The 17,365-nt window shown below is 45.9% G+C and overlaps 1 protein-coding gene and 1 non-coding gene across 2 annotated transcripts in view; both read left to right on the top strand.

The window, feature by feature from the left end:
* The first annotated feature begins 2,919 nt into the window (after window positions 1-2,919).
* The window catches only part of IARS1 (isoleucyl-tRNA synthetase 1), a 40,840-nt gene continuing 26,394 nt past the window's right edge, over window positions 2,920-17,365 (top strand). The window contains exons 1-13 of the mRNA XM_056127790.1: window positions 2,920-3,037; window positions 5,025-5,149; window positions 5,859-6,015; window positions 6,264-6,383; window positions 8,172-8,254; window positions 10,153-10,270; window positions 10,990-11,137; window positions 12,716-12,803; window positions 13,030-13,090; window positions 14,258-14,353; window positions 14,725-14,847; window positions 15,667-15,758; window positions 16,305-16,403. Of these exons, the coding sequence (XP_055983765.1) occupies window positions 5,031-5,149; window positions 5,859-6,015; window positions 6,264-6,383; window positions 8,172-8,254; window positions 10,153-10,270; window positions 10,990-11,137; window positions 12,716-12,803; window positions 13,030-13,090; window positions 14,258-14,353; window positions 14,725-14,847; window positions 15,667-15,758; window positions 16,305-16,403 (1,304 nt within the window). The 5' untranslated portion in view covers window positions 2,920-3,037; window positions 5,025-5,030. The remainder of the gene's footprint in view (window positions 3,038-5,024; window positions 5,150-5,858; window positions 6,016-6,263; window positions 6,384-8,171; window positions 8,255-10,152; window positions 10,271-10,989; window positions 11,138-12,715; window positions 12,804-13,029; window positions 13,091-14,257; window positions 14,354-14,724; window positions 14,848-15,666; window positions 15,759-16,304; window positions 16,404-17,365) is intronic.
* LOC130036386 (small nucleolar RNA SNORA84) lies at window positions 4,648-4,779 on the top strand. Its single transcript, XR_008794416.1, has one exon. It is a non-coding gene; the product is annotated as a small nucleolar RNA SNORA84 (small nucleolar RNA).

The following is a 17,365-nucleotide window of genomic DNA, read 5'->3' as shown; positions in this document are numbered from 1 at the left end:
GGGACATAGATACTGAACTCTCAGGATATCAAGGGATCTGTAAGCATTTAAGCCTGTCACACCCTCTATCCCAAGAAGGTAAGTCACATCAAGTAGCCTTGCTCAGCTCTCCTATTCCTGAGATATAGCCACCTTCAGTAATTTTATCCATTATCTCTGATACTTTTCATTTTTACTAATGCTTATTCTGATTTTTTTCAATTAAGACAAAGTTTACAAACTTCGGTTTACAACGTTACTCATAGTTGAGTTGAAGACATACTATGTTGCAGCGACATCCCTTCACACGTCTCCAGTGCTTATACTGATTTGTTGCTTTTTCAGTTTGACATTACCCATTGACATTGAATTGAAAAATAAGGGCTTATTGATCAGAGCAATTATATAGTGGGTAGAGTGCACGCCTTGTACACAGCCGATGCGGTCAGTCTGGGTTCGATCCTGGGCATCCCATATGATCCTCTAAGCCCTGCCAAGAGTGATCCCGAGCATCCCCAATGTCGCCCCCGAAAGGCAAAGTGTTTGATCACATGGAATCGTTCACCTCAGCTCTTTCCCATGCTTCCAACATAAACTGTTTGTCAGGCAAGGTTTTTTTTTCCCAAAATTTTTATTTTATTAAAGCACTGAGATTTACAAAGTTATTCATAATTGAGCTTTAGACAGTGTTCCATCGCCAGTGTTGGACTTCCAGTAGTGTTCCCAGGTTCCCTGTCTTACCCGCTCCCAGGCCTGCCATCTTCACAGGCACCTTTTAAAAGGTTTCATTACTGGGACTGGAGTGATAGGATAGCCAGTAGGTGTTTTTCTTGCATGTGGCTGACTTGGGATCAGTCCTCAGCATCCCATATGCTTTTCCGAGCATCAGGAGTGCTTTCATGAATTACCAGGAGTAATTCATGAGTGCAGAGCCAGGAGTAACCCCTGAGAATCACTAATGTGATCAAAATAAGTATGATTATTAAGGTTTGGGTCACAACATCATAATTTCAGTGTTGTTGATTCTGTGGTCTGGGTATTTAGCTCTGCCAGTCCATACCATATCTCTTGACCCTTGCACCTGTTGCTTCTATCATCTATCTCTTCCTTCACCCCCTCCACTAGAGCTCTCCTTCTCTTTATACTTTGGGACTAAGTGTGCTCTAGATATTGCCCCCCCCCCCATTTGTTTTTTTTTTTGTTTTTTTTTTTTTTGCTTCTTGGGTCGCATCTGGCGTTGCACAGGGGTTACCCCTGGCTCATGCACTTAGGAATTACTCCTGGCGGTGCTCGGGGGACCATATGGGATGGTGGGAATTGAATCTGGGTAGGCCGTGTGCAAGGCAAACACCCAACCCGCTGTACTATTGTTCCAGCCCCTCCCCCCCTTTAAAAATATTGCCTTTCCTCGTCTGATTACTCTAAGTATCACATATAAGTGATACCATCCTCTGCTTATCCTTCTTCCGGCATACTTAATTTACCATACCTTCCAATTCCATCCACATTGCAGCAAACTGCATGATTTCAGCAGTGTAATATTGTGTGTATATACCACAACTTCATGATCAACTGATCTATTGTTGCATGTCTAGATTCTAAATCTTAGCTAGTGCTGCAGCCCAACCCAGTGCTTGTGCTGCATCCCAGTCCCAAACAGACCTGCCATACCCACCTTTTTCTCTTTAGATACATCTATGTTGGAATTCTCCACCGTGCTCTATTCTGGACTGTTTCTGGATTGATAAAAAATGGACTAAAAAAGGTGGCCACTTGGGCTGGAGGGCCAACAGGTTTTTGATCCCTAGAATCACATATTACCCCAAGCACAACCTGGAGTGATTCCTGAGCAAAAGTCTAAGAGTAAATAAACACTGAACACTTTCGATTTTAAAGGCCAAAAATACCTTTTGGGGGACTGGAGCGATAGTACAGCGTGTAAGGCGTTTGACTTGCACACAGCCAACCAGGGTTGATCCCGGGCATCCCATATGGTCCCCCCAGCACTGCCAGTAGTAATTCTTGAATGCAGAACCAGGAGTAAATAACCCCTGAACATCAATGGGTGTGACCCAAAAAGCAAAATTAAATAATAAAATGCCCATTTTAGTTTCAGGTCCTTGGATATGTGTGTGTGTGGGGGGGGTTGAGTTGGGGTGTAGGAAGGATGGGGGAGGGTTGGGACCACACACTAAGGTGCTCAGGGCTTACTCCTGTCTCTGAGCTCAGGAATCACTCCTGGCGGAAGTTGGAGGATCATATGTGGCCCTCGTGTTCGAACTCGGGTCACCCTCATGCAAGGCAAGTATCGTTCGGGTCCCCGGTCCTTTTTTTTTTTTTTTTTCCAATCAACAGACCCAAAAGTGCCGAGCTGTCACACAATACTAAAAAATATGTAAGCAACCGGGTCAAGGAGATAAATAAGCAAAGATTTTGCTTTCATTACAGAACTGATATTAGGGCTGGTATGTGGCTCGGAGGGAAAGCCTTGACTGTGGGGCCCTAGGTTCGATCCCAACTCTTGAAAAAGCAAAAGTCAGCGTTCGTACCACGCATTCTCCTCTCCGTTCCGTCCTATCCACCCACAGTGTCACTTCTCAGGTCTACGGTGAAAATCGGGGTCGAACGGCCCCAAAGTTCAGGGACACTTGTTTCGCGGCGGGCCGTTATCCAGAATAAGGCCGATTCCGGTCACCGCCTCACAGTCGGAGAGCGGGGGAAACCGTGCCTGCCCGGAGCCCTGCATCCCGCAGACGCGGTCACATTTACTGTCGCCCAGCCCGAGCGCCCTGCGGGACTCTGACGACCCTTTGGGCCCAGCAGCCTTCCCGGCGTGCCCCGCGGCACCGTGGGAGGGCGTGGTCGGAGGTCGCAGCCAATAGCCACTCGTCTTGCTGACGAGTGGGGAGCCGCGCGCGCTGATTGGCTGGTGCGGCCGGCCTCTCCTCCGGGCGCTGTCAGGGCGTTGCATCACCTGCAGGCGCACGCCGGCCTGTCCGCAGCGTGGACCGGCTTCCTTCCGAAAGTTCCAGTGGCTCCCGTCCGCGGGGCGCCTCAGGTACAGCCCCCTTCTGCCCGCGTGGCCCCCCAGATATGCACCTTCCCTGGCCGTGGCCCCTCCTGGCTTGTCCAGCCCTGTCTGGCATGTCGGGCTCCCGTGTACATTGGATTTTTCTTTCTTAAAGGGTTAGTTGCCTCCGTGTCGGTTTCCAACACGTAAGTTCCAGGTCGTCTTCCGTCTTAAGCAGTGAACGGAGTAGAGATCGGGGTTGTGATTCTCGGGCGGGAAGTTTGCAATCTTCGGAAGTTGCCCCCGCCCACCTCACCCCCACCCCCCACCACCACCCCCGATTTGCCTGGAACTTGGGAACACTCCGTTTGGGTGGGTTGTGGAGGGTTTGGTGGGATGGAGCATTTCTGGAGAAATGCAGGATCTGGGCAAGTGTAAGGGGAAATCGAGACCTCGCGGGAGCAAATGGGCCCCAGATTGACTGGGGGGAGCTGTGGTGCCCGCTTCCCTGGGCACGCGAGCCCGGATGCCGAGCAGGGGCACAGCTGTCTCGTGGGATCAGGAGGATGGAGAAGATTTCGCAGCTGTCTTGGGTTAGGGGCTTGGAAGATGGTTAGGTATGAGAGGACGGGGGGAGAGCAAAGGACCCTAGCAAAATAGAGCTGACTTGGAAAGCGTGTTTTCACTCGGTGGAGGGGAACGAGGTTGAGTGACTGCGATGGGAAAACTGCAATTGGGGGCGTGTTTGTAGAATCAATGAGACATCGCGCCTTGCAGCCAGCCGTATGTAGTTTCTTTCTTGAAAGAAGGACTTAAAATGAGGCTGAAAGAGAATATGGATTTTGCAGGAAACTCAAAGAATGAAGCTGTAGGGAAAGTTGATGGGTTTAGTGGATATGGAGTAATATGATGAACTTTTTAAAGAGCAAATGTCAGTAAAATGGTGGGCAGTAACCTTCATAAGTGATAAAAAGTTCATTACGTGGAAGAGGAGGTAACTTGAGTATTGATTGCACTCTTTAGATTTTTTATTTTGAAAGACGATGAAGTGGCTGAGTAAGAATAATAGAAATTTGTGGACAAAGAAGTCATCACGTGGCTTACCAGACTGGTTGCTGTGAACTGTTCATGGGCGTTATTTCACTGGATGGTGATCAGGGTCTAATCCTGGCTCAGTGTTCAGGAGTGATCCCTGGGTCATGCTCTGAAACCATCCGTGGTGCCTGGGCCCAAACAGGGCCAGCTACGTTACACCGCAGGTGCCCTTGACCCCTATACTGAGTCTCATCCAGTATTGCTTAGGGGTTACTCCTGGCTCTGCACTTAGCAATCACACCTGGTAGTGCTCCCCGGACCATATGGGATAGTGGGGATCAAACCCAGGTCAACTTGGTGCAGGGCGAAGGCCCTACCTGCCCCTGTTGTACTGTGGCTCAGGCCCCAAGAAGTTTATTTTGAAACATACACAGACAGTGTTTTTTATTTGTTCTTCCAAATCCTGTTGACATAAACACAAGGTCAAAGAAGGCATCTACAATCGAATTGGAAGAAGCTAAAGAGGCCTGAAGAGTGTGAACGGGGGAGAGAGGATTGAAGACGGATGTTGTGTGCTCATGTATGCACGCGCGCGCACACACACACACACACGCACACAGAGTGCCCTGTGGTTTCTGGATGCTGTTGTTCATGTACAGCTCTCCAGTGGATGGAAGGGGCCAGAGTGATTCTGTGATTTATGCATGGGACTGTTCTTCCTTGGCAGTCTTCATAGCCCGGTCACTGAGACATAGCAGTAATCTATACACTCACGTTAGTGTACAGAATTCTGTCTAAGTTTTTGGTTTTTGTTTTGGCTGCACCCATTGGTACTCAGGCCTTACTCCTGGCTGGCTGCTCAGGGATCACCCTTGAACTATTATATGCTTTGCCAGGAATCAAATCTGGCCCATCACATGCAAAACAAACTCCCAGCCCTCTGTACTCTAAAGTCCCCTGTGACTATTTCTTAGAGTAATAAATTTGATTTCTCTTGCAGAACAAAATGGTTCAACAAGTTCCAGAAAATATCAATTTTCCTGCGGAAGAAGAGAAAATCTTGCAGTTCTGGTCTGAATTTAATTGTTTCCAGGAATGTTTAAAGCAATCAAAAAATAAACCAAAGTAGGTGAATTTCCTTGGTAAAGGTAGAGTTCTTTTTTTTTTTTTTTTTTAATTTTTATTAGTAAGACACCATGAAGTACAAACTTTCGTGCTTGGGTTTCAGTTATACAATGATCAAGGTAGTAATTTCTTAGACAGAATTCCTTTAAGGCAGATTCTAGTTTATCTTTGAATTCTGAGGATGTCTTGGCTTTCTGATTAGCATATTTGTGGGGAATGATGACTTTTTTTCAAGAGGTCTGAGTAGAGTTCACAGACTGTTCCTTTTGCTTTTTCACATTTAAGCACTTAAACCTAAACCAGTACTAGCCTTCTATTGGTGCTTCCTATCTCTAGGTACTTAGGGGCTTCTTATCTTTACCTCCAATCTTCTAAAGAGCTGTAGTTACTTTCATAGTTATTATTTTTGTCACATGTCTCCTGTGCTCAAAAACTTTGTGTGATACGTGTTTATCAGTATCAGGATGAATACTTTACTTTATGTCTTAGACCTAATCAATGGAGAATCAATATCTAATAGCAATCTCTTCATGTCTTCCTAGCTTCCTAACTAGTCTTTTTGAAGGCAGGGTCTCTAGTAAATAATTTTCATTTAAGTGTGTAAATTCCCTAGTCTTGTTGCTCTTCTGCTCCCTGAAGATGTCGCTCTGTCCAACATCTTTTACTCTCTGATTTCAAGTAATGGGCATGTTTTTATTTTCTCTATTAGATTCACCTTCTATGATGGACCTCCTTTTGCAACAGGACTGCCTCATTATGGACACATACTTGCTGGGACAATCAAGGATATAGTTACAAGATACGCTCACCAGAGTGGGTTTCATGTGGACAGAAGATTTGGATGGGATTGTCACGGCTTACCTGTGGTAGGTTTGCATCTTAGGCCTTACAGGGAAGTGTGGATTTTGGTTTTTACAAGTGTTCGTATTTATCACTTGGGGTGTTAAAAACAAGTTTGCTTGAATCAGATTTTGTATCCCTCTTTTTGTTGATACTGTTTCATTTCGGCAGTGCTTTTTATAGTTAAAAATCTCTTTATTTTTTTTTTCTGAGAGTTGCTGAATCACAACTATTTCTCAGGACATGGATATTAACAATCTTACCCAATTTTCAGGAATATGAAATTGATAAGACACTGGGAATCAAAGGACCAGAGGATGTAGCCAAAATGGGGATTGTGGAGTACAACAAACAGTGCCGAGCCATTGTGATGAGGTATTCTGCTGAATGGAAGGTAAGTTGGTGGGTTCTTTTAAGGAGAAATCATAGAAACATTAGTTTATGGTGGGAGCATAAATGAATTGTGCTTCTTTGTATTTTTTATGAGCTGCTCGTATTAAATATGTATATTACCAAAATATGGCTGTCCAGCAGTTGACCATCCTCTTTAAGAGTCTTTGGATTCCACCTCCTTTTGCTTAAACTATTTGTTCAAACTAGACCTCTTTCTGATATACCTGTTCTTTGCTATTACCAAATAGCATAGGAATCTGACTGTCATCACAGATAGATAAATTGAAGGTTGCGATTGAAATTTTGGGTGTTAAAATTTAAATTTTGAACCCTTCCTTGTTATATTAATTTGATTCCATTTTGCCGCCTGCTGCTGCTTCCTCTTCTTCCTTCTCTCCTTCCTCTTTCTGTCTCTCTTTTTTGGTTTTGGTTTTGGACATACCTAGCAGTGCTCAGAGCTCACTTCTGGCTATGTACTCTGGAATTATTCCTGGCAAGCTCTAGGGACCATCTGGGATGGCAGGGATTGAATCTCGGTCATTCACATACAAAGCAAAGCCCTCCCTGCTGTACTATTGCTCCAGCCCTTTGCTGCTTCTCTTGATGATGAAGTTCTCCATCGCTGGTACCTTTTTGGGCCCTGCTCTTGCTGGCAGAGTTTTGCCCTCGTGTTCGTAGGAGCAAAGTCCGCAAGGCCCCCTCTTTAGGGGTTTCTACAGGTCCAAATCAGCTTCTCCAGCTGCTGTTCCTCAATTTCCTCTCTTTCCCAGGCTTTAAACATTAATCATTGTGGGCAGATGTCAGATATTTTGTCTTTAGAATCTCTTAACCAGTCACCTCTTCCCTCAACCCACCTTTTTCTCTCAATGCAGTAGTCATTGCTCTCTGCACTCCTGTGTGCCAAGCCAGAGCTTTCCCGCTGGGCCTCACCCCAACTCCCGGGGATGTGTTTTTCAGTATGGTACTAACAAAGCTAACAAGGCTTGCATGCATATTGTGTTTATTAGGATTTCCTCCCACTGTATTCACTAAGGAAATTAGGCTAAAGGAAATTAGTTTAGGAGAAGAGTGAGCAGCCTTGATTTTTCTTTTTTTTTTTTTTCTTTTTGGGTCATACCCAGCGATGCTCAGGGGTTACTCCTGGCTCTGCACTGAGGAATTACTCCTGTTGTGCTCAGGGAACCATATGGGATGCTGGAAATTGAACCCGGGTGCAAGGCAGTCACCCTTCCTGCTGTGCTATTGCTCCAGCTCCCCTACCCCCTTGATTTTTCAAGATGTTGGAATCACATTCTGCTCACCAATGAATTTTGGAAAGGCAAGAACAAAACTAATAGTCTTGTAGGAGTACTTGGTAGGTATAATCAAATAATCAAACATTTTCTGCAACTTTGCCCTTTTTATCCCTGCCCTGCTCCCCAAACATGGTGAGCACTGTGTGGTTAGAAAGCGAGCACAGGGCCAGGAGCAGCTCCCAGAATGGATGCAGGCTTTGCTGTGGCCAGCCATGGCCTGGGTCACTGGCCTTGCGTGGTCCACCACCAGGTGCAGCAGTGTTACATTCTTTTGGCTTTCACCGGACCAAGATAGAACTTGTAGATAGAACAAATAATAGCATTGAAGTGATTAAGACCTCAGATGTCTGTTTGGACAATATAGGACAGTGAGGACTTGAATCATTGATTATTCTATTTTCCCCAGACGCTCATGTGTGATTCTAGATAAGTAAAAGGTATTGGCGTATAAGTTGCCAGTGGCATCTAATGACTCCAATTCATGTTTTTACAAGTCTACCGTCACCAGGCTTGGCCGCTGGATCGACTTTGACAATGATTATAAAACTCTCTACCCACAGTTCATGGAATCTGTCTGGTATGTTTATTTGGTCATTGTAAATATAATGAATATTTTGTTTCACTGGTGGAGAGATACTTTAGTGTGCTTGTTTCAAGACCACGATTATTGTAATTTTTGTGTGTGGATTTCTTTTGGTTCGGTTTTACTTTTGTCTCATCACTATTATTGGGGCTTGGGAGGGCAGATCATACTCGCAGTGCTGGGGGCCTGGCTGCCTCTGGCTCAGTTCTCAGAGTTCTCCACACTGTGGTCGGGGGAAACATGAGGCTTCATACATGTAAAGCATGCACTTGGTCTGTTGAGTTATCACGCTGGCCAGACTCTCTTTAAGCATTTTTTGGTCCACAGCAAAATTGAGAGTCAGGTACACAGAGGTCTCACGTTCTGTGCCCTTGTGTACATGGCTACCCCCTTTACCAACATCCACCATCCAAGGATTCTACTTGATACAATTAATGAGTTGACATTACTATAAGAATCACTTAAAGCAGGACAGTAGAACCCTTACACTTTCTGTGGATTTGGACTTGTTTGTAGTGACATATCCATCCTTCAGAGTATCAAAGATATAGTCGTATATTAACGAAACAATGGGCAGGAGCAATAGCACAGTGGTAGAGCGTTTGCCTTGTGCGCAGCCAGCCTGGCGAGCCGGGTTCGATTCCTCCGCCCCTCTCGGAGAGCCCAGCAAGCTACCGAGAGTATCTCGCCCACACGGCAAAGCCTGGCAAGCTACCCGTAGTCAATATGCCAAACACAGTAACAAGTCTCACGATGGAGATGTTACTGGTCCCACTCGAGCAAATCGAAGAACAATGGGAGGACCATGATGATGAACTAAACAATACTGCTAAAAATTGTTAGCAATCTTTGGTGCCTTAAATAAATCCTAATCTTTTTTGGCATAAGCCTGCCATTTGTTTTTTAAAAAAATGATCATCTGCAGTGCACAGCAAAGCAAAATAGCCTCCGTGATTATTCACACTAGAGAAAATCATAGAAATGACCAGATATCTGCTAAAGACTTTTCAGGGGGCAGGGGAATTTGGGGCAGTACTCCACTTCCAGCCATGTTCTGCCCTGCGATGCAGGTCTGAAGTTCAGTGCTTGTCTCTGTCATGTGTCCTGCTCATGCCCTGTGGTGCTCAGGACCCAGGAGGGTTTTTTTCTCATTTGTATTGAGCACCATGATTTCCAAGACTGCTGGTGATAGAGTTTTGTGTATATGATAATGTTATTTGGGGTTTTGTTTTTGAGTCACAGTCAGTGGTGCTCGGAGTTTTCTCCTGACTCTTTGCTCAGGGATCGGTCCTGTTAGGGTTTAGGAACTATATGGGATGCCAGGACTCAACCCAGGTCACCCAAATACAAAACAGGTGCCAGGCCAAAGAGATGGCACAGTGGGGACGGCACTTGCCTTGCATGTGACTGACCCAGACTCGAACCCTAGTACCCCATATGGCCCCCCAAACTGGAGTGATTGTGAATGCAGTCAGGAGTAACCCTTGAGCACTGCTGGGTGTGGCCCCAAAACCAAAACAAAACAAGTGCCTCTCTGCTCCCAGATGTCCCTTTCAATATCCACATAATATCTTATATCCATTTGTTGTGATGTTCCTGCTAAGCCCCAGTAGAGATATTATATGTTTCTACTACTTTGACCTGGTTGCCTTGCAAGTGGCCAACCCAGGCTTGATCCCCTGGCACCCTGTATGATCCCCTGAGCACCACTATGAGTGATTCCTGTGCAGATCTTGGTCTCAGTCATGAGCCACCTGTTATGACCCGAAAACAGGAAGGAAGGGAGGGAGGGGAGATGGGGGGGGGGGGAAGGAACGAAAGGAAATAACAGTACTTTGGGGAAACAAATTTTAATTATACTATTGTTCAGACTCCATCTCTTTATATGGTAGGTGGGTCTTCAAGCAACTCTATGATAAAGGCCTTGTTTATCGGGGTGTGAAAGTCATGCCCTTCTCCACTGCCTGCAATACTCCACTGTCAAACTTCGAGTCCCATCAGAATTACAAGGTAAGGAGGTGTCACCGGGCAGTAAGTTACGTTTATGGAAGTTAAATGCTGTGCTGGTCACAAGTTACTTCAGTTGTGCTCAGGGTTTACACCTCGCTCTGTGCTCAGGTCACTCCTGATGGTGCTTCGGGTACCATATGCAGTGCCAGGGACCAAGTCCAGGTTTGCTCCTGCATATGGCAAGTGCCAGTACTATCTGGCTGGTCCTATTTGGGCAGCTTTTTTCCTTCATTTGGAACTTTATAATATTTATTTGTTAAAAAGGTTTTGGAAGTGACATTCTCTGCTTCCCAGTATACATAACCCGTGATATGTCTGTCTGTCTCTCCCTACTCCTCTCCCTTTTCCTCCCCCCTCCCTCTCCCTGTCTCTCCCCCTCACTATATTGCTGTTTTCTTATTTTCAGGGGATGGGGCAGCAGCATTTTCAGTGATGCTTAGAGGCTCCTGTGGTGAAGGGGAGCAAATTGGGGCCCCCAAATGTAGGAGAATAGAGTGACATTCGTGGCCCTTTAGAGTTGGTTTTTGTTGTCGTCTTTGGTGGTGGTGCTGGTGGATGTGTGGGGTGGTGGGAGTTTTGGGCCATACCCAGGTTTACTCCTGGCTCTGTACTCTGGATGTGGTACTCAGGATTGAACACAGGTCAACCACGTACAGGACAAGAGCCCTGTGTGTTGTACTCTCTCTCTGGCCTCTATAAAACCCTTTATCTTCCTTTAGGATGTTCAAGATCCATCTGTATTTGTGACTTTCCCTTTGGAGGAGGATGAAAACGTATCTCTAGTAGCTTGGACAACCACTCCCTGGACTCTGCCGAGTAACCTCGCCCTCTGCGTGAATCCGGAAATGCAGTATGTGAAGATTAAGGGTATGTGTGAGTGAGGGGATTTTTAACTGTTATGGGTAAGATAGTTTTAAAATATTTGGGGCCAGTGCAATAGTACAGCAGGTACAGTGTTTGCCTTGCGTGAGGCCAACCCAGGTTCAATTCCCAATATCCCATATGGTCCCTTGAGCACTGCCAGGAGTGGTTCCTGAGTATTACTATGTGTAGTCCAAGAACCAAAATAATAATAATAATATATAAAATACTTGGGCAGGGCTGAAGAGATAATCGTGCAGTGGATAGGGTGCTTGTCCTTCATGTGACCCATCCGGGTTTGATCCCTGGCACCATCAGGAGTAATTACTGAGCAGAGCCAGGAGTTTATGCTGAGTTTTATGGGGTTCTGAGCATTATGGGGTGTCACCAAAACATGAAATATTTGCACAAAGAACGAAAGTTTACATTTCCTTTTGAACTAAAACTAGAAGTCTGAAGAAGTTTTAACAAAGTCTGAAAAGTCACTTGGGTGTCAGGGATCACATAAAACGGGGCCACCAGACAGAGCCCAGTATAGGTGGCACCAGGAAACTGTTTATCACACTCAGTGTATACAGCGGCACTAGGAAGTGAAGTCCCAACCTCATAGACCACCCCCCGCCCCCCATGGCATTTCGAGGATAAGAAGGGGAAGAATATTTTTCCATGATGACTCAGGAAAGCTGCACATTCACCTTCCCTACCCACTTTCACCCCATAGAATGTTTAGAAAAGTGAGAACAGTCAGGCTGCCAGCTTACTCAGAGACGTGGGCCACACAGCTGTCTGGACACAGGCCCTAGAGTTGAGCCCCAGCACTATTTAGCCCCTTCAGCAGTGCCACATATGGCCCCGTTGGCCCCCAGAACTGCTGGACCCAGTGACACCACATCACAGCGCTGACCATGTCCATCAGGCTATCCTGGCCTAAACAAGGATTGTTGAGAATGACTGCGTCTCCCCAAACACCCCTGATTAAAAAAGGAAAAATGAGAAAGCCCTATATTCGTGTATTGAAAGATATTCACAATATATTAGGTGAAAATATGACTCTAGGATAATGTTTTGTTATTTTTAAAAAGAATCACATTTATATAACGTATATTAGTATATATATAGATTAGTGGTGGTATAAATTTTTTGGTTTGTATAAGTTGACTAATTTGGGGGGGGGGGGGGTGCGCCACACATGATGGTGCTCTGGTCTTACTTCGGGCTCTGTACTCAGGGATTACTCCCTGTAGGGTGTGGGGACCATGTGGGATTCTGGGTATTGAACCAGCTTGGCTTCCTGCAACGCAAGCACCCTACTTGCTGCACCATCACTCTCTCCCGCTACATGTTAGGACAAGCACATACATAGAGCTATCGCAGAAGAAAATAAAGATGTGCTTGTTTTAAATGCATCTAGGTCCAATTAACAACTGGTGAGCTGGTATTTCCTCTTTAAGAAGCTGTGTGCCCTGGCATCCTTTCCATACCCTCTTGATCTGAGCATATTGGGTACAGCTGAGGGCAAGTGTGCTGATAATGCATCTTTAGAAGGATCCCAGGTCTCATTTCAGTTTTTCCCTTCTCTCATAGATGTTGTCAGAGGAAAAATATTCGTTTTAATGGAGGCCAGATTACCAGCCCTTTATAAGTTGGAGAGTGATTACGAGATCCTTGAAAGGTAAAGCATAGGTATTGTTGGTCCGTGTGTGCATGCCATGTATGGGCTTTATAAGGTCAGGCACTTTTCTACCCAAAGCCCCGCTTACATGAGCTTAGTTCTCAGACCGATGTTGGGTATATGTGTCATCATTAAGGGCAGCAGAACAGAGGGTAGTGTTGGCTTGATGTGGCTACAGCCACATTTCTCAGATGATTTTCATCTAATATGCCTTCTGTCTTCCTAGATTTCCTGGTGCACATCTCAAAGGCAAGAAATATAGACCCTTGTTTGACTATTTTGTGAAGGTAACACTTAGGGACTTGGGTTTCTGGGCTTCAGTATAGCTTGTGGAGGCTGTGGGGGTGGGGGGCACATCCAGTGGTACTTAAAGACAAATCCAGGCTCCTACATGCAAAGCTTCCACTCCATTTGAACTATCTGGAATTGTTTCTCTTGCCTCTGTATGAGGTGTTTTGGGGTTTGTTTTTTTTTTTTTTTTTTTGTCTTTTTCCCCCTTTTATTTGGTTATTGGTTTTGATTTCTGGGTCACATCTGGCAGTGCTCAGGGAGTGGATCTGCTCAGGAGTGACCCCTTGTGGTTGTTGGGATCGGGAGTTCCCTAGCCCTGGGAGGCGCGGAGAGACCAGATAGACACAATTCCTGCAGGAGTAAAAACGGGGTTTATTTAGACCAGCATGCTGGGGCTCCGCAGCATACCCCAAAAACGGGCAGTGGCTGAGAGCCCCGAACTTCTTCAAAGGGGATCTTATATAGGCCTTCACTGGCCGTTACAGCAAAGCCCGCGCATTTCATAGCCAATAGATTTGTAACAACATATACTTTCTTAACCAATCCATTTAAATGTACCTCACTCCTTAGCCTATAGATTCAAAGATCAGCATTTACGTACATCGATTGTCAGCACAAGCAAGGTTATAGCTGGAATCATTAAGCCTTAGGTAATCTCCCTTGACCATCCTAGTTTTGAGTTACCCAAGTCTGCAGGGTGCTTTAGTGAGACAATACATTCCAGGAAAGGGCAATTTCCCCCAACCACCCGCATCCTGAGTTATCCTTTACCCAAATCTGCAGGGTGCTTTACTGAGACAATACATTTCAGGGACAGTAAATCACTTTCCAAGTCCCCTCTCCCCCAGGTGCAAAACAGCCAAGCAGTTTTACAGAAAGCAATGTTGCAAGTTAGCTAAAGTACACAAAAATTTGATGCCCTAATATGGATTCTTTCAGTGGTATTTGGGGAACCCTGGGTAGAGCCCCTGCATAAATCAGTGACCACTCTGTGCAAGGCAAATGCTTGCCTCGTACTGTCTCTCTGGTCCAGTATGTGAAAAAATTTTAAGGCAGTTACCAAGAGGTTGCTAAGTTAGTTGTATGACATGGTAATGCTTCAAGTTAGTTGTATGACATGGCAGTGCTTCATTCTCTGAGCTGAGTAACCTTTGTGTTTTCAGTGTAAGAAGAACGGAGCTTTCACGGTGCTTGTGGACAACTATGTGAGGGAAGAGGAAGGCACAGGGGTTGTCCACCAGGCTCCCTACTTTGGCGCTGTGAGTAGCATAAATCTTGGAACTGTGTTCTAATAACAGAATATTGGTTACCACTGCGGGGTGTGTGCTTGCGTGTGTGTGTGTGCGCGCGCGCAACAGGGAGGGAGAGAGATTACTCATTCTTGCGGCCATCTTATTCAGATCACTTACAGATTTGCTGTCCCGCTCCCTGCATTCACAGCTTCTCCCAGTACTACATGCTTCAATCACTCAAACTGGGAGGTTATTGATGTAACTAGTTGAGAGGGTGAAGTTGGTGACATCCTGCAGATGCTGGGAACTCCTTTGGCAAACCCGTCACCTTCTGTGCCTCCGTCCTGTGTCTGCACTACTCTGCCATCCCTCCCCTCATTCCTCTCCCCCTCCCGTAGGATGACTACCGGGTCTGCATGGACTTCAACATCATTCAGAAAGACTCTGTCCCCATCTGCCCCGTGGACGCCTCGGGCTGCTTCACAGCTGAAGTGACCGATTTCGTGGGACAGTATGTGAAGGTCTGTTATCAGTATGATGTGGAAAGGTGGCAGTTGCTGCCCATTTCTTTCATTAGCATTCTCTCAAAACTTCCAGACCTGGGAGTTTGGCGGGAAGGGGGAGGGAGGGGCCCAGCTACGCTCAGTGTTTACTCTGGGCTCTGTGCTCGAGGATCACTCCTGGCAGTGCTCAGGAGATGGGGCCGGGGAGCAAACCCAGGTCGGCCACATGCAGGGCAAGCATTTTGACCTCTGTATTATCCTTAGGCCTCAAAAATCTGTTTGTTTGTTTGTTTGTTTTTTCCAGAAAGTTTTTATTGTAGTTTTATTCAGCACATAAATTAGAAAAGAGAGATAATTATAGCTCTGTTCCAAGGGTTTGTTCCTTCCAAGGAAGGACATGTGTTGTAATTTCAAGGCATCCAAAAAGAGCTGGTTTTTAGACTTGTAACTCGTATATCTTGGGATAGATATCTGAACATTTTACTATCTTGTCTTTTGTTCTGGTTTTTGGCTTTTTGGGTCACACCCGGTGATGCTCAGGGGTTACTTACTCCTGGCTCTGCACTCAGGAATTACTCCTGGCGGTCCTTGGGCAACCATATGTGATGCTGGGGTTGGGGAAACCCAGTCAGCCCCACCCCAAACGTTTCACTATCTTAAATGGTATACAGTGTACCTTAAAGATCCTTAAAGTTACACAGTGGCTAAAAAGATTTGTGTGTGTTTCTGCTATTATATAAAAAGCCACAAAATACTAGTTTATGGTGGTGTTCTTAATTGTGTTGTGTTACTGAGTACTGTGGGATATTTTGATGGCTGTATTTAATTTTTCAACAGGAAGCGGATAAAAATATCATCAGGACCTTGAAGGAACAAGGCCGAGTATTGATTGCCAGCACCTTCACTCACAGCTACCCTTTCTGCTGGCGGTAAGAAGAAATGAAGGAAGGCTCTTTGAGTTACGCTTCAGGTTTTTTATTTTCCACGCACACGCGGCAGTGCTCAGGGCTGACTCCTACCTCTGGTCATGCAGACTCAGAACCCCTCAGTGCCTCGCTGGTGACCCTCCTTCTGGAGCCACCTTTTACTTTTTTTTTTTCCTTTCTTTGGTTTGGGGGCCACACCCGGCAGTGCCCAAGGATTACTGCTGGCATATATAATTCTGAGAATCAAGCCCAGGTTGACTGAGCACAAGGCAAGTGCGCTTCCCGCTGCACTGCTGCTCATGCCCCTGATGCCAGTCTGACACAACTGACAACACTCCAGCAGAGCTGCATCTTCCTTCTCATTTTTTTTTTTAGCTTTGACTTGATTCTAGTAGTGTCCAGTAGCGGGAACATGACATTTGTGTCTGCGAAATAAAGTGAATATTGTCAGCAAAAAGCCAAAGAAGTGGTGATGACACCAACGAGGAAATTACATTGGGTTTCACCATGCCTCAGTTTGACCAGCCTCTCTGCGTTTCCATACCCCAGGTCAGACACGCCCCTCATTTACAAAGCAGTGCCCAGTTGGTTCGTGCGGGTGGAGCACATGGTGGACAAGCTGCTGAGCAACAATGACCAGAGTTACTGGTGAGTGGGAAGATGCTTCCTCGTACCTTGTGGTGGAGTCGGTAACTTCGGCTTATGCTCCCCGACCTGTGAGAATCTTAGCGACCACCCTTTAATATAGAATGGGAAGATTGTTCTGTCACTGGCATGTGTGTTTCTGTTTTTAAAGACAGTGGAAATGAGAGGCTGCCATTCATTCCACTTACAGACTAGGATAACTTAGGATTTTAAAACAATGTGTGTGTTTTCAGAATCCGTTAGCCCTCAGTAATATTTGGAGGGGAGGCATAAACATTTCTTTCTGAGTGTCCCCATCAGAGCCTTCATCCTCCACGCTTTGGGATTGTTTTGTAGCTGGAGTCCGACGCTGCCTCCTGCAGCTCCTGCCACAGACATGCTTGCCCTTGCAGTGCCCAATGTGTGAAGCTGAGACTCCAGCCTGCAGGGCCAGAATGGAAATAGGGTGTAGGGGCTGGTGTGTAGTTCCAGCAAAACCCATGTTGGGCGCATCGGATGCCCCCTAACTGCCAAGGAGCACCCTGGTGGCCCCTCAGCACCTGTGACGTTGTCCCTTTTTTTTTCCCCTACTATTCAGAAGAATGTTTTTCATTGAGCGTTTTGAGGGCAATCACTTTTCCCACTTTCCCCAGATATCCAGTTAATCCAATTTGGCTTTTCAAAAAAATTTTTGGTTTCCAAAGAATAGGGAGAATCTTAGGGCTATAAAAGGAAAGCCTTGGAAATCATAACTTTTATTGTTCCTACTAAGTGAAGCTGGTGTGTGTGTGTGCGCGCGCGCACGCGCACGCGCACTCAAGAAAGTTTTTCCATTGTTTTTGTTTAATTTTGGGAGGGGTCATACATGGCAATGTTCAGGCCTTACTCCTGGCTCTGCACTCAGAAATTGCTCCCCGCAGTATTAGGGTTGGCCATGTGCAAGGCAAATACCTGCTGGACTATCTCTCTGGTCCCAAGTGTTCTCA

This window comes from Sorex fumeus, unplaced genomic scaffold (assembly GCF_029834395.1).
Source record: "Sorex fumeus unplaced genomic scaffold, SorFum_2.1 ptg000063l, whole genome shotgun sequence".
Taxonomy (NCBI): Eukaryota; Metazoa; Chordata; class Mammalia; order Eulipotyphla; family Soricidae; genus Sorex; species Sorex fumeus.
The sequence above is the reverse complement of the archived record's forward strand: the minus strand, read 5'-3'. Positions and strand labels throughout refer to the sequence as shown.